Raw genomic sequence first — 11760 nt, forward strand, 5'->3', positions numbered from 1 at the left:
CCTGTGTTTGCTATTTAATTTGTAGGCTACCATGGCTTGCAGTATGTTGTTTTTTTAAATTAGAGGTGACTTAAATGGATTTTAAAATGATGGTTAATGACCGCATGTGTGGAAAAAGTGACCATTCTGGCTGTATAGCTATTTGTATCTATATATGTAAAATCCACAATTTACTTTTCACTATGAGAGAATAAAGTACTTTGTCTAGAACTCAAACAATAACTACCCATTAAGAGGATGTTGAACGTAGAGTAAGGTAGCATCATGTCAGCAGTGAGGGTGGAGAATTAAAGCTGATGCAGCACTGTCATGAATATTGTCTTGTCTCCTTTTACTGTTTTAATTGCTCTTGTCTTCAGATCACGTTTGGGAATCAACCTGGTTACTGAGTGTGCAGTGATGTACTTGTACACACCAACTAGATAGGAGCTGCATGGTTTCTCAAACAATGGGGTAGGCTTGTTGTATACCCTGCAAAGAGTCTCTTCTCTATCTGTGTCTCCAATCACTGTACAGCAGACTTCCTCTTTAAGGACAAATGCCCTGTCTTTGTCTTGTTTTGACATGTTTTTCTTTTGTTGTCAGTTTTTCCATCTTGTACTCCTCCAGTCCCATGGCCACCTGAGCAAGAGGATTCCTCCCTGGCCTGACCTTCTTCTTGAGAGTCTGAAGGTAATTCTCAAACATGAAACAACTGCAATTATCCAGACCCTTAAAAGCAGTTGCCATAGTTTCCATGTGCAACAAAGAATGTGTATTGTACACTAGGAACTCCTTCCCATAGAGTGCTCTTCCTTTCACAACAAAGTATTGGAGAAGGTTGTGTGCGTAGGGAGAATGGTCCTTTGCAAGGTCAGGGCAAACTAAGATTGCTAGTGCTACATTTAGTGTCAGGAAGTGTACATAAACATCTTCTTTAACCATCCCCTTTAACACAAGTTTCCCTGTGTAAAGCAGAAACTGACGGAACTCAGTAGCCTTCCACCTCTCCAATTCATCCAGACCCCTGGGTTTCCGGGAGAAACAGGACGGTATGCTGTCCTTTAGACTCAGTAGTCTGCTGCTTACTTCATTGGTTTGTTGTGCTGACATTCTAACCCTCCTCTCTCCTTTTGTCCATATTAAGAGCAGCCTTTTCATGACACCAAGACAGGCCTGGTGCATGTAGTCGATCGGGAAACATTGCACCATGTCAATAGGCAGGTTGGTCAGCGGTGTTTTGCCATTGTGGTGTTCTGCCTGTGTCTGGCTTCTGAATGCCTCATCCGTCCTTAACTCCAGGTTGTCTGTCTCCTGGTAAGTGACTCTACCCAGCCACTCCCCCCTTTGTTGACAATGATCACAGCCATAGTAACCCGAATATTGCTTAATTTTCTTAGGGGCCGTGTCCACAGAAAGCGTTTTTTTCATGGCAGAGCGCTTTGGACATCAAAATCAAAAAATTCCTAGAGCGCTTCCAAAAAGCGCTCAGAGCTCAGAGCGCTTTTTGTTGCTAGGTTACGGTCTTCGTGTCATCTCCGTCATTAATACAAATAACTTATACAAATAACATAACCTAACCGAAATAACGACATAACGGTAAACATGAATACCAGAAACAAAATCCTCGCAATTGCTCTAGCGGCGGATCTCAATGAAGATCCCGCTGTCAGGAGAAGGTGTAGAAGTGTGTGGGAGCACGACATCAATCGTGGTAGGAAGCAGTTTGGGGAGTATCACCGGCTCGTCCAAGAGTTGCGACTGGACGATACCCAGTTCAAAGCGTACTTCAGACTGAACAAGCAGCAGTTTGAAGAGGTACTCCAGAAGATCGGGCCAAACATCACCAAAATGCAGACCAACTACAGGGAGACCATCAGCCCTGCGGAACGGCTCTGCATTTGTCTGAGGTGAGTAGCTAGCTAAAACGTGAACATTGTCTTAATTGATGAACATGGTGATACAGTTTAGTGTCTAGCTAGGTAGGTAACGTTAATAAACTGTATCACTAACGTAACTAGTCAAAGTCAAAGTCGGCTTTATTGTCAATCCAATATATGTAGACATACAAAGGGCTGAAATTGCGTTTCCCTCTCATCCACGGTGCATAATAAATAAACAGCAAATGACAACATAACACGACAAAAACAATTCAAGATTAAACTAGCTAACGTTAGATATTTAACTACATAACTATCAATAGACTAGCTAGCTATTTCTCTGTCTGTCTGTCTAGATAGATGCATTAGCTATTTATAGTCTGTTGATAGTCTGTGTCTGTCATATCAGTTCCATTCAATACTGCTTTATTGCCATGACTGCATTTGTTACAATGTTGCCAAAGCAAGTAACAGTGAAATTGTCATATTGCCAGAGACTTTTTAAGTAATCCACAGATACAGTTCCCATGCCTAATAATTAGTTGTCCATCTATCTGTCTAGATAGATAAGTAGATAGATGTATTAGCTATTGATATTCTGTGTCTATGTCATGTCATTTCCCATACCTAGTTCTCTTCTGATTATCTGAAGATAATGTATCTTTTTTTATGTTGCAGGTACCTGTCAACTGGAGACTCCTTCCGCTCCATCGCCTTCAGCTACAGAGTGGGGTTCTGCACTGTAGCGAGGATTGTGCGGAGTGTGTGTGAGGCCATATGGGAGTGTATGGTCTCCGACTACATGCCCGTACCAGGGGCTGAAGCCTGGAGGAAGATTGCAGGGGACTACGAGAGGCTCTGGGCATTCCCCAACTGCCTTGGTGTCATGGACGGGAAGCATGTGGTGATCCAAGCCCCACCATCTAGCGGAAGCCAGTACTTCAACTATAAGGGGGCATTCTCTATCGTGCTTCTGGCGGTGGTGGATGCCCACTACCGGTTCACGGTGGTGGACGTGGGTGCATATGGCAGGAGCAGCGATGGAGGCACGCTGGCTTCCTCAGCCTTTGGCACTGCTCTGCGGCTTGGGAACCTTGACCTCCCCGAGGATCGACCTCTGCCTGGAGCAGACCATCTGGGACCCCAGCCGCACGTCTTCCGCGCAGATGAGGCGTTTCCTCTTCGGAGGAACCTCCTGAGGCCCTACCCTGGCCAACATCTGGGGAGAGAGAAGAGGATCTTTAACCATCGGCTATCCCATGCGAGACGGATGGTGGAGTGCTCCTTTGGAATTCTTGCCACCCAGTGGAGGCTCTACAGGAGGGTTCTTGGAGTGTCCCCAGAGGTTGCGGAGTCCGTAGTGAAGGCCACCTGTATCCTCCACAACTTCCTGCGCTGGGATTGTGACGGAGAAGATGTCCCCCGCACTACAACCGTGCCAGCAGAGTCACAGGGTGCAGTGCAGAGCATCCCCAGGGTCGGCAGCAACAACGCCTCCAGAGAAGCAGCTGCTGTGAGAGACCTTCACCAGCTACTTCTCCTCTCCAGATGGTCAAGTGCCTTGGCAGGACAGCATCCTCTGAGCCCTACAACTCCCTGCCCCCCTGCTCCTTACCATCGGCAGCAAACCAGCTACTACACACATCCATACCCTATACATCTAGTGATAATAATAATCAAATAAAATATCTAAACTTATTTATTTTGTGCGTAGTTAATTCAGGTGGTCATATAAAAAAGGTCAAATACAGATTGTGAGTTCCAATGCAGCCAAGAAAGTAAAAACTGATGAACAAGTGAAAAATGTTTTGTATTTGAAATATTAGGATAGAGAAAAGAAAAGAAAAAAATGTGTGTGTGTGTGTGTGTCTACATCTCCCCAAACTCCACATCATATAGCACTTGTAGAAAACGCATATGAACTTGCGCCTTCTTTTGATTGGTAAGCCTCCGAACAGGGCACCAGACTCATCATAAAATGTTCATCTTCATCCGTCTGTCTCTCCAAGACGGACAAAACACTTTGTTGATAAGGTGTGAGTGTGGTCTCTGAGGTCTTTCTTTTCTTAAATGCTGAAGGACAATTTGGGGTCTCCCGCACCCTTGTAGAGGTCCTTGGAGGAGAGGTGCTTTCTGACAGGTCCCCTGAGAGGCGTGCTGAGGGCTGAGAAGTGTCCTCTGAGGAATGTGCTGAGGGGCCTGCTGTTAGGCCTGCTGCCTCCTCTTCACTTTCCACAACCTGTAAAGAAAATGTAATATTTTAAATTTACCTGAGTTAACCATATGGAGAATAGCCCAGCAGTAATACACTCTGTTACGAAACGGAAACCCAACAATGTAACAAAGACAAATGGGTGTAAAAGTTCGTAACGTTTAACACACAACCACAGTAATATGTAAAGGCGTGACTGAAACGCAACACGGGATTTATCGGTTAAATAATCATTTAATATTTACAAGTTAATGATCGTCTTAATCCTAAACTTAAACCTATAACTCTAAACTATAAACTATTTACAGAGCCTCACCAGGCAGTCCATACAGCGGTCCAAGGTCGTCCGATGGTCGGTTCTTGTAAGTCCAAAAGAAGAACCGAAAACGCTGGGCTTGTGAGACTAAATAAAGTATTCTATAGTCTTGATAATTAATAGCTAAAAGTGGTAAACCTAAATAACCAAAAGGGAGAGCGAGAAGAGAATATGGCTCAAAGTAGATGAGTCTCAAGAAGATTATTCAAATGATGATTCGTATGGTGATTCAAATGGCGACTCTCATGAGATGACGACGTCCAGCTGTTATATAGTCGTGCATCTTTTAATCCCACGTCGCGCCGCGATCCCTCGTCTCCGGGCGACGTAAAGGCATCCTGGTCTCCGCAGCATCTGCATGGCCAGGTGGTTCCTCCGCGATGGTCGTCATGGGCATCCACCAAGGCAGGTCACCCGGCAACAGGATGCACTCCTACCTGTATAGGGAAAAACCAGCACGCGGCAATACCCAGCCAAAAACTCCAAACAGTACCCTTAAAATTACATCCCTAGATCTAACCTTATAATACACTGGGATGTAACACCCCCACCCTTAAGACAATAAATACATCCTTATTTATTGTCACATTCGTATGTACGGGACAATGCGTCGGCGACAACATTATCCCGCCCGCGGATGTGTCGAATGTCCAAATCATAACCTTGCAGGAATAAGCTCCACCGCATAAGACGTTGGTTATGATTACGCATACGGTGAAGAAAGACAAGCGGATTATGATCCGTCTGTATAACGACGGGGCGTAATGAGGAACCAACATACACATCAAAGTGCTGTAAAGCCAGAACCAGGGCTAAAGCTTCTTTTTCAATTGTGGAATATAGCCGCTGATGTCGGTCAAATTTCCTCGAGAAGTAGCACACTGGGTGGTCGACACCAAGAGTGTCTTCTTGCAGAAGAACGGCTCCGGCCCCACAGTCACTTGCATCCACTGTAAGTTTGAAAGGATGGGTAAAATCGGGAGCAGAGAGAACTGGCGTGCTGACTAGCAAAGCTTTCACGTTCTCAAACGATCGTTGGCACTGGTCAGTCCAAGCGTAAGCGGTCTTAGGACTGAGAAGGTCTGTCAACGGTGAGGCGACTGCAGAAAAGTTTCTGCAGAAGTTGCGGTAGTAACCTACCATCCCCAAGAACCTCCGCAACTCGCGGCGCGATTTGGGAGCTGGGAATTTAACCACAGCCTCCACCTTAGAGTCCACCGGACGTACCTGTCCGCGTCCCACAACTTTGCCCAAGTATGTGACAGTTGCTTGGCCAAACTCACATTTTGCCAAGTTGACTGTCAAATTGGCAGCAGACAGACGGTCAAAAAGATCTCCTATCTGTTTAACATGCTCGGTCCAAGAAGCGCTGTAAATGACCAGGTCATCTAAATATGCTTCGCAACCAGGCAGGTCAGACACAACAAGGTTAACTAACCTCTGAAACGTAGCAGGAGCATTCCTCATACCAAAAGGCATCACCGTATACTGCATGAAAGTATCTGGTGTCACAAAAGCAGAAATCTCCTTAGCGCGTTTCGACAGGGGAACTTGCCAATAACCCTTAAGCAAGTCAAACTTGCTTACATAAGCAGCGGAACCCACTCGGTCTACACAGTCATCCATTCGAGGTAAAGGGTAACAATCAGGTTTAGTGATTGTATTTACTTTCCTGTAGTCTGTGCAAAAACGAAAAGTGCCATCGGGTTTACCAACGAGCAGGCAGGGGGAACTCCAATTGCTTGAGCTAGGCTCAGCTATTCCATTCTGTAGCATGTAGTTCACCTCCTTCTTAAGCTGTGCTCGTTTCTCTGGGTTAACACGATAAGGGTGCTGCTTAATTGGGGAACAACCACCTACGTCTATGTCATGCTCTATAAGGTGAGTGCGAGTAGGCACATCAGAAAACAGAGACAGGTGCGAATGAATAGCTCCGGTAATGTCTGCACGTTCAGTACTAGACAGATGGGACAGCTGCACCTCAAGGCTGCCCAAAAATTCAGAATTCTGCAACCTGCCTTCCGTCATACTCTTCGGGGGTATAAACACATCTCCCTCCTCCTGTTCGGGAGGAGTAAGGATAACGCCCGACAGTGCCACACCTTTCACCTCACCATCCTCCTTAGCTTGGCGATCTAAGTAGGGCTTGATCATGTTGACGTGACATAACCTACTCCTTTTCCTGCGATCAGGAGTGGCTATCAAGTAGTCACGGTCACCCACTCGCTGTTCAATAAGATAAGGGCCGCTATAGCGCGCTTGCAAAGCGGATCCCGGAATGGGCAGGAGCACCATAACCTTATCACCAGGTGAAAAGATTCGCAACTCTGCCCTGCGATCAAACCAGCACTTCATTCTCTTTTGAGAAGTCTTCAGGTTTTCTCTCGCTAACTCGCCTGCTCTATGCAATTTAAAGCGAAAATTGCACACAAAATCAAGCAGGTTCGTGTGACTGTCCTCTGACAACCACTTCTCCTTGAGCAGCTTCAGAGGACCGCGTACGGAGTGGCCAAAAACTAACTCAGCAGGGCTGAATCCCAGAGATTCTTGAACCACCTCCCGCACTGCAAAAAGCATTAAATGCACACCCTCATCCCAGTCCTTCTCAAACTCAAGGCAGTATGCACGAAGCATAGACTTGAGAGTTTGATGAAACCGCTCAAGCGCCCCCTGCGACTCTGGATGGTAAGCACTGGAGGGACAATGTTTAATTGCTAGCTGGTCTAGCACTTGAGCGAAAATGTTAGACATGAAATTGGTCCCTTGGTCAGATTGAATAATCCTAGGAAGACCAAAGAGGGTAAAGAATTTAATGAGCGCCTTAACAACAACCGGCGCGGTTATCTTCCGCAAAGGTATCGCCTCGGGAAATCGAGTGGCCGCGCACATTATGGTGAGCAGGTACTGGTTACCAGACTTAGTCCGTGGCAACGGACCCACACAATCAACAAGAATCCTTTCGAACGGCTCCCCAACCACTGGAATAGGGTACAGTGGAGCCGGCGGAATCTTTTGATTTGGCTTACCTGTGACCTGACACACAGAGCACGTCTCACAGTACCTAGCGACATCCTTCTTCAAACCAGGCCAAAAGAAGTGCTTAAGGACACGGTCATAGGTCTTATTGATGCCTAAATGTCCAGCAAGGCAGCTATCATGAGCTAGGTTAAGTACTTCCTTGCGGAATGCAGAAGGGACCACGATCTGTTGATTGACGCGCCAATCATCAAGAACTGAAGCGTCCAAGGGTCTCCACTTACGCATAAGCACTCCATTTTTAATAAAGTACACCATTGGTATTAAAGCAAGTTCTTCCTCAGGAATTGCTTTTTCAAAGAGAGAAGAAAGCTCTGAATCTTTCTTCTGCTCATCAACAAGCTGCTCTCGGGCTAGAGACGGCTTGTTAAACTCCTCTGTACATTCAGCCCGTTCCTCAACAAACTGCTCTCGGGCTAGAGCCAGTTTGTTAAACTCCTCCACAATTTCAGCCCGTTTCTCCCCCGCCGCAGCGAGAAGGGGAGTTTGCACGTCGGGTTCTGGCCTCTCAGCGAACAAATCGCATAGACCGAGTTCGCCAGCCGCCCAATCCTTCTCCGCCAGTCGCTTAGACATGGCACGAGTGACAGCACAAGTAGGAAATACATCAGGGTATTTTTGTGCTAGTTCATCAGGGCGATCAACAATAGGGACTGGCGTCACCTCAGGGCTAACTAAAACACGGCCACCAGCTAAATCATTCCCCAGAATGAAAGAAACTCCGTCGACCGGAAGACTGGGTCGCACGCCCACTACGACGCGACCAGTCACTAGGTCAGACTTTAAGAAGACAGCATGCAGTGGCACATTAGTATAACCCATCGCAAAACCCTGTACAAGGACACTGGTATGTAAGGAGGATTTTTCGGATAGGGGCAAGACGTCCTCCAAAATGAAAGACTGTGCAGCACCAGTATCCCTCAATATTTTAACTGGCCTCTGAGAACTGGGCTCACCAGTTAAAAACACGATACCATCCATAATGAATGGAGCATAATCCTGAAGAGCACTACTCTGCCCCAGTGGTGAAGTCTCGCCAAGCCCAGACACAGGCGAAGTCTCACCGGGAACAAACGCAGGCGACGTGGTTTTCACCAGGGAGACGCCTTTCGGAGGGTTATTCTTCCTCTTAAAAGCGAAGCAGCTAGCCATCATATGGCCAGGCTTTTTACAAAAATGGCATAACACCTTTGCCTTGTTCCCCGACGAATCCTGTTCCGCACCAGAAACAGAAGCACTGGCCTTTGGCGGCCCGGCTGAGCTAGGAGGGAACTCCCTCCGAGGAGTGACGTCATTATGACGTGCCGGAGGTTTCCCAACATACGCGTTTGAATGCGTAAGAGAAAATTCGTCGGCCAGAACAGCAGCCTGAGCGACCTGAGTCACTTTCTGCTCGTTCAAGTAGGTGGTGACACGTTCAGGCAAACAACTTTTAAACTCTTCCATGATCACAAGAGCACGGAGTGTTTCGAAAGTTTTTACCCCTTGTGCAGCACACCAGCGGTCGAACAAACTCTCCTTCCCGCGAGCGAACTCGACAAAAGTCTGTCTGTCGACCTTCTGAAAGCGCCGAAACTTCTGTCGATAAGCTTCTGGCACCAGCTCATAAGCCCTGAGCACAGCAGCCTTAGCTTCCTCGTAATCGAGGCTTTGCTCTAAGGGCAGCGACGAATAGGCGTCCTGAGCTTTACCCACAAGCACGCACTGTAACAACAGTGACCAGGCGTCTTTGGGCCACTTGAGCGTGATAGCCACCCGCTCAAACATGGGAAAATATTTTTCCACTTCTGCCTCACGAAAAGGAGGAACCATTTTAATATACCTGGTTACATCGAATTCGGCCCGCTGCGTCTTGCAGCCACCGTTAACACGAACGGTTTCCAGCTCTAGCTCCCTCAAACGCACATTCATCTCCATCTCCCTCTCCCTCAAGCGTATCTGAGCCTCAAGCTCCCTCTCTTTCACGGCAAGCTCCCTCTCTTTCGCTTTATCATCTAGCTCTCTCTCTTTCGCTTTATCATCTAGCTCTCTCTTTCGCTTAAGCATCTAGCTCTAAACGTTTCATTTCCAGCTCAAATTGGTGTTGGGAGGCAGTGACGGAGCACTCGGTCTTAACCGTGGGCAACTCGACCTTATAAGGTATCGATTCCCCGGTGTCAGCACCTACAGGTAGCACCTGCTGCTCCTGTAACACCTCCAACACCTTGTCCTTAATTGCCTGCTTCCTACCAGAGCGGGTCACATCTATACCGAAGTAGTCCGCAACCGACAAGAGGTCAGCTTTTCTGCAGCTGTCCAGCTGTTCCAACGTAGGAGCGTCTACAAACGCCTCGAGAACGAACTCCATGGCAACTGTTGTCATAACTAATGCTAAATTCGAAAGTCAAGAAAAGAATCAAGCTCTCCCACAGACGCGGTTGTCACGGAAACGTCAACAAACAATTACTATCGTGGTTGTGGCAACTATCGCTACAGAGAGAAGTAGCGAATTTCAAAAGGATATACCAAAACTGTTTACTACCGACGGGACGTAATGTTGCCTCAGCAAAATAACAGTGTTACAAAATCCAAAGCTGGTACTACCGAAAATCCCCACGGGACCGAAAAACGTAGCTACCAAGCAAAGTAACACCGTTAATTCCCAGAGTAGCCTAACAGCGCGAAAGAGAACAGAACAAAGTCTGTACTCCGTGGTAAAATCCTAAACAATTCAAAACCCAATATAGCTCATTGGAGTGTCGGGTTCAAAGTTTGACGAGCCCCCATCTGTTACGAAACGGAAACCCAACAATGTAACAAAGACAAATGGGTGTAAAAGTTCGTAACGTTTAACACACAACCACAGTAATATGTAAAGGCGTGACTGAAACGCAACACGGGATTTATCGGTTAAATAATCATTTAATATTTACAAGTTAATGATCGTCTTAATCCTAAGCTTAAACCTATAACTCTAAACTATAAACTATTTACAGAGCCTCACCAGGCAGTCCATACAGCGGTCCAAGGTCGTCCGATGGTCGGTTCTTGTAAGTCCAAAAGAAGAACCGAAAACGCTGGGCTTGTGAGACTAAATAAAGTATTCTATAGTCTTGATAATTAATAGCTAAAAGTGGTAAACCTAAATAACCAAAAGGGAGAGCGAGAAGAGAATATGGCTCAAAGTAGATGAGTCTCAAGAAGATTATTCAAATGATGATTCGTATGGTGATTCAAATGGCGACTCTCATGAGATGACGACGTCCAGCTGTTATATAGTCGTGCATCTTTTAATCCCACGTCGCGCCGCGATCCCTCGTCTCCGGGCGACGTAAAGGCATCCTGGTCTCCGCAGCATCTGCATGGCCAGGTGGTTCCTCCGCGATGGTCGTCATGGGCATCCACCAAGGCAGGTCACCCGGCAACAGGATGCACTCCTACCTGTATAGGGAAAAACCAGCACGCGGCAATACCCAGCCAAAAACTCCAAACAGTACCCTTAAAATTACATCCCTAGATCTAACCTTATAATACACTGGGATGTAACACACTCAGATATGATTTTAGTTTTAGGGTTTGTTTACTAGCTTGGTACACCTACCTCTCTTTGGGGCGACATCATTGGCCCCAGAAGGGCCATGATCTCTCCCGACACCTCTCCTTCCTCCACTCCCTTTCCTCCCTAAACCACTACCAAATTAGATGTTGTGGCCCTCTCCCTACAGTGAGGCTCAAGGAACCCCAGAATGCCCATGTACTTCCACCTCTTATGTGAGGTGGCCATGGCACCACTTCTCTTCCTGTCCGTCTCTAATTTTCTTTCCTTTAAATATTTGTCCCTGAGGTATTTCCATTTTTTTTTGCACTCGTCAGCTGTTGATATAAGATTATGTACGTTAGCTAGCTACTAATTCACATAACTAACACAAGGTAAACAGCAAGCTAACATCAACCTAACAAGATAATGCTAACTGACAGTTAGTTAGCTGACTATTTAGCTAGCTAGTTAACATAACTACAAGGTAAACAGCAAGCTAACATCAACCTAACAAGAGCATACGAACTGACAGTTGGATAAACTCTGACAGTTAGTAGCTAACGTTAGCTAGTTAGCATAACTACAAGGTAAACAGCAAGCTAACATCAACCCAACAAGAGAATACAATTAATAATTCTCACCTGAAACACCCAAAATGGCAGAGACATCTCTCCAGGCTTTGTTCTTCATATTTTTATCGTGATAGCCCTTCATGGTAAGATCGTATATGACCGGGTTGTCGGACACCGCAAGAATCAGCCTCTCCTCCGCCATGTCTGTTGATCTTTGTTGGTCCCACCTCTCGATTATGATTGGTCGG

General features: G+C 46.4%; 1 protein-coding gene across 1 annotated transcript; it reads left to right on the forward strand.

Annotated features, from left to right (window-relative positions):
- Positions 1–1584: 1584 nt before the first annotated feature.
- LOC133130565 (uncharacterized) lies at positions 1585–6907 on the forward strand. Its single transcript, XM_061245229.1, has 3 exons — positions 1585–1889; positions 2538–3372; positions 6872–6907. The coding sequence occupies exons 1-3, from the start codon at positions 1585–1587 to the stop codon at positions 6905–6907; spliced, it is 1176 nt and encodes a 391-aa protein (XP_061101213.1).
- The last annotated feature ends 4853 nt before the right edge of the window (positions 6908–11760 follow it).

The sequence above is a fragment of the Conger conger genome, chromosome 6, assembly GCF_963514075.1.
Source record: "Conger conger chromosome 6, fConCon1.1, whole genome shotgun sequence".
NCBI lineage: Eukaryota > Metazoa > Chordata > Actinopteri > Anguilliformes > Congridae > Conger > Conger conger.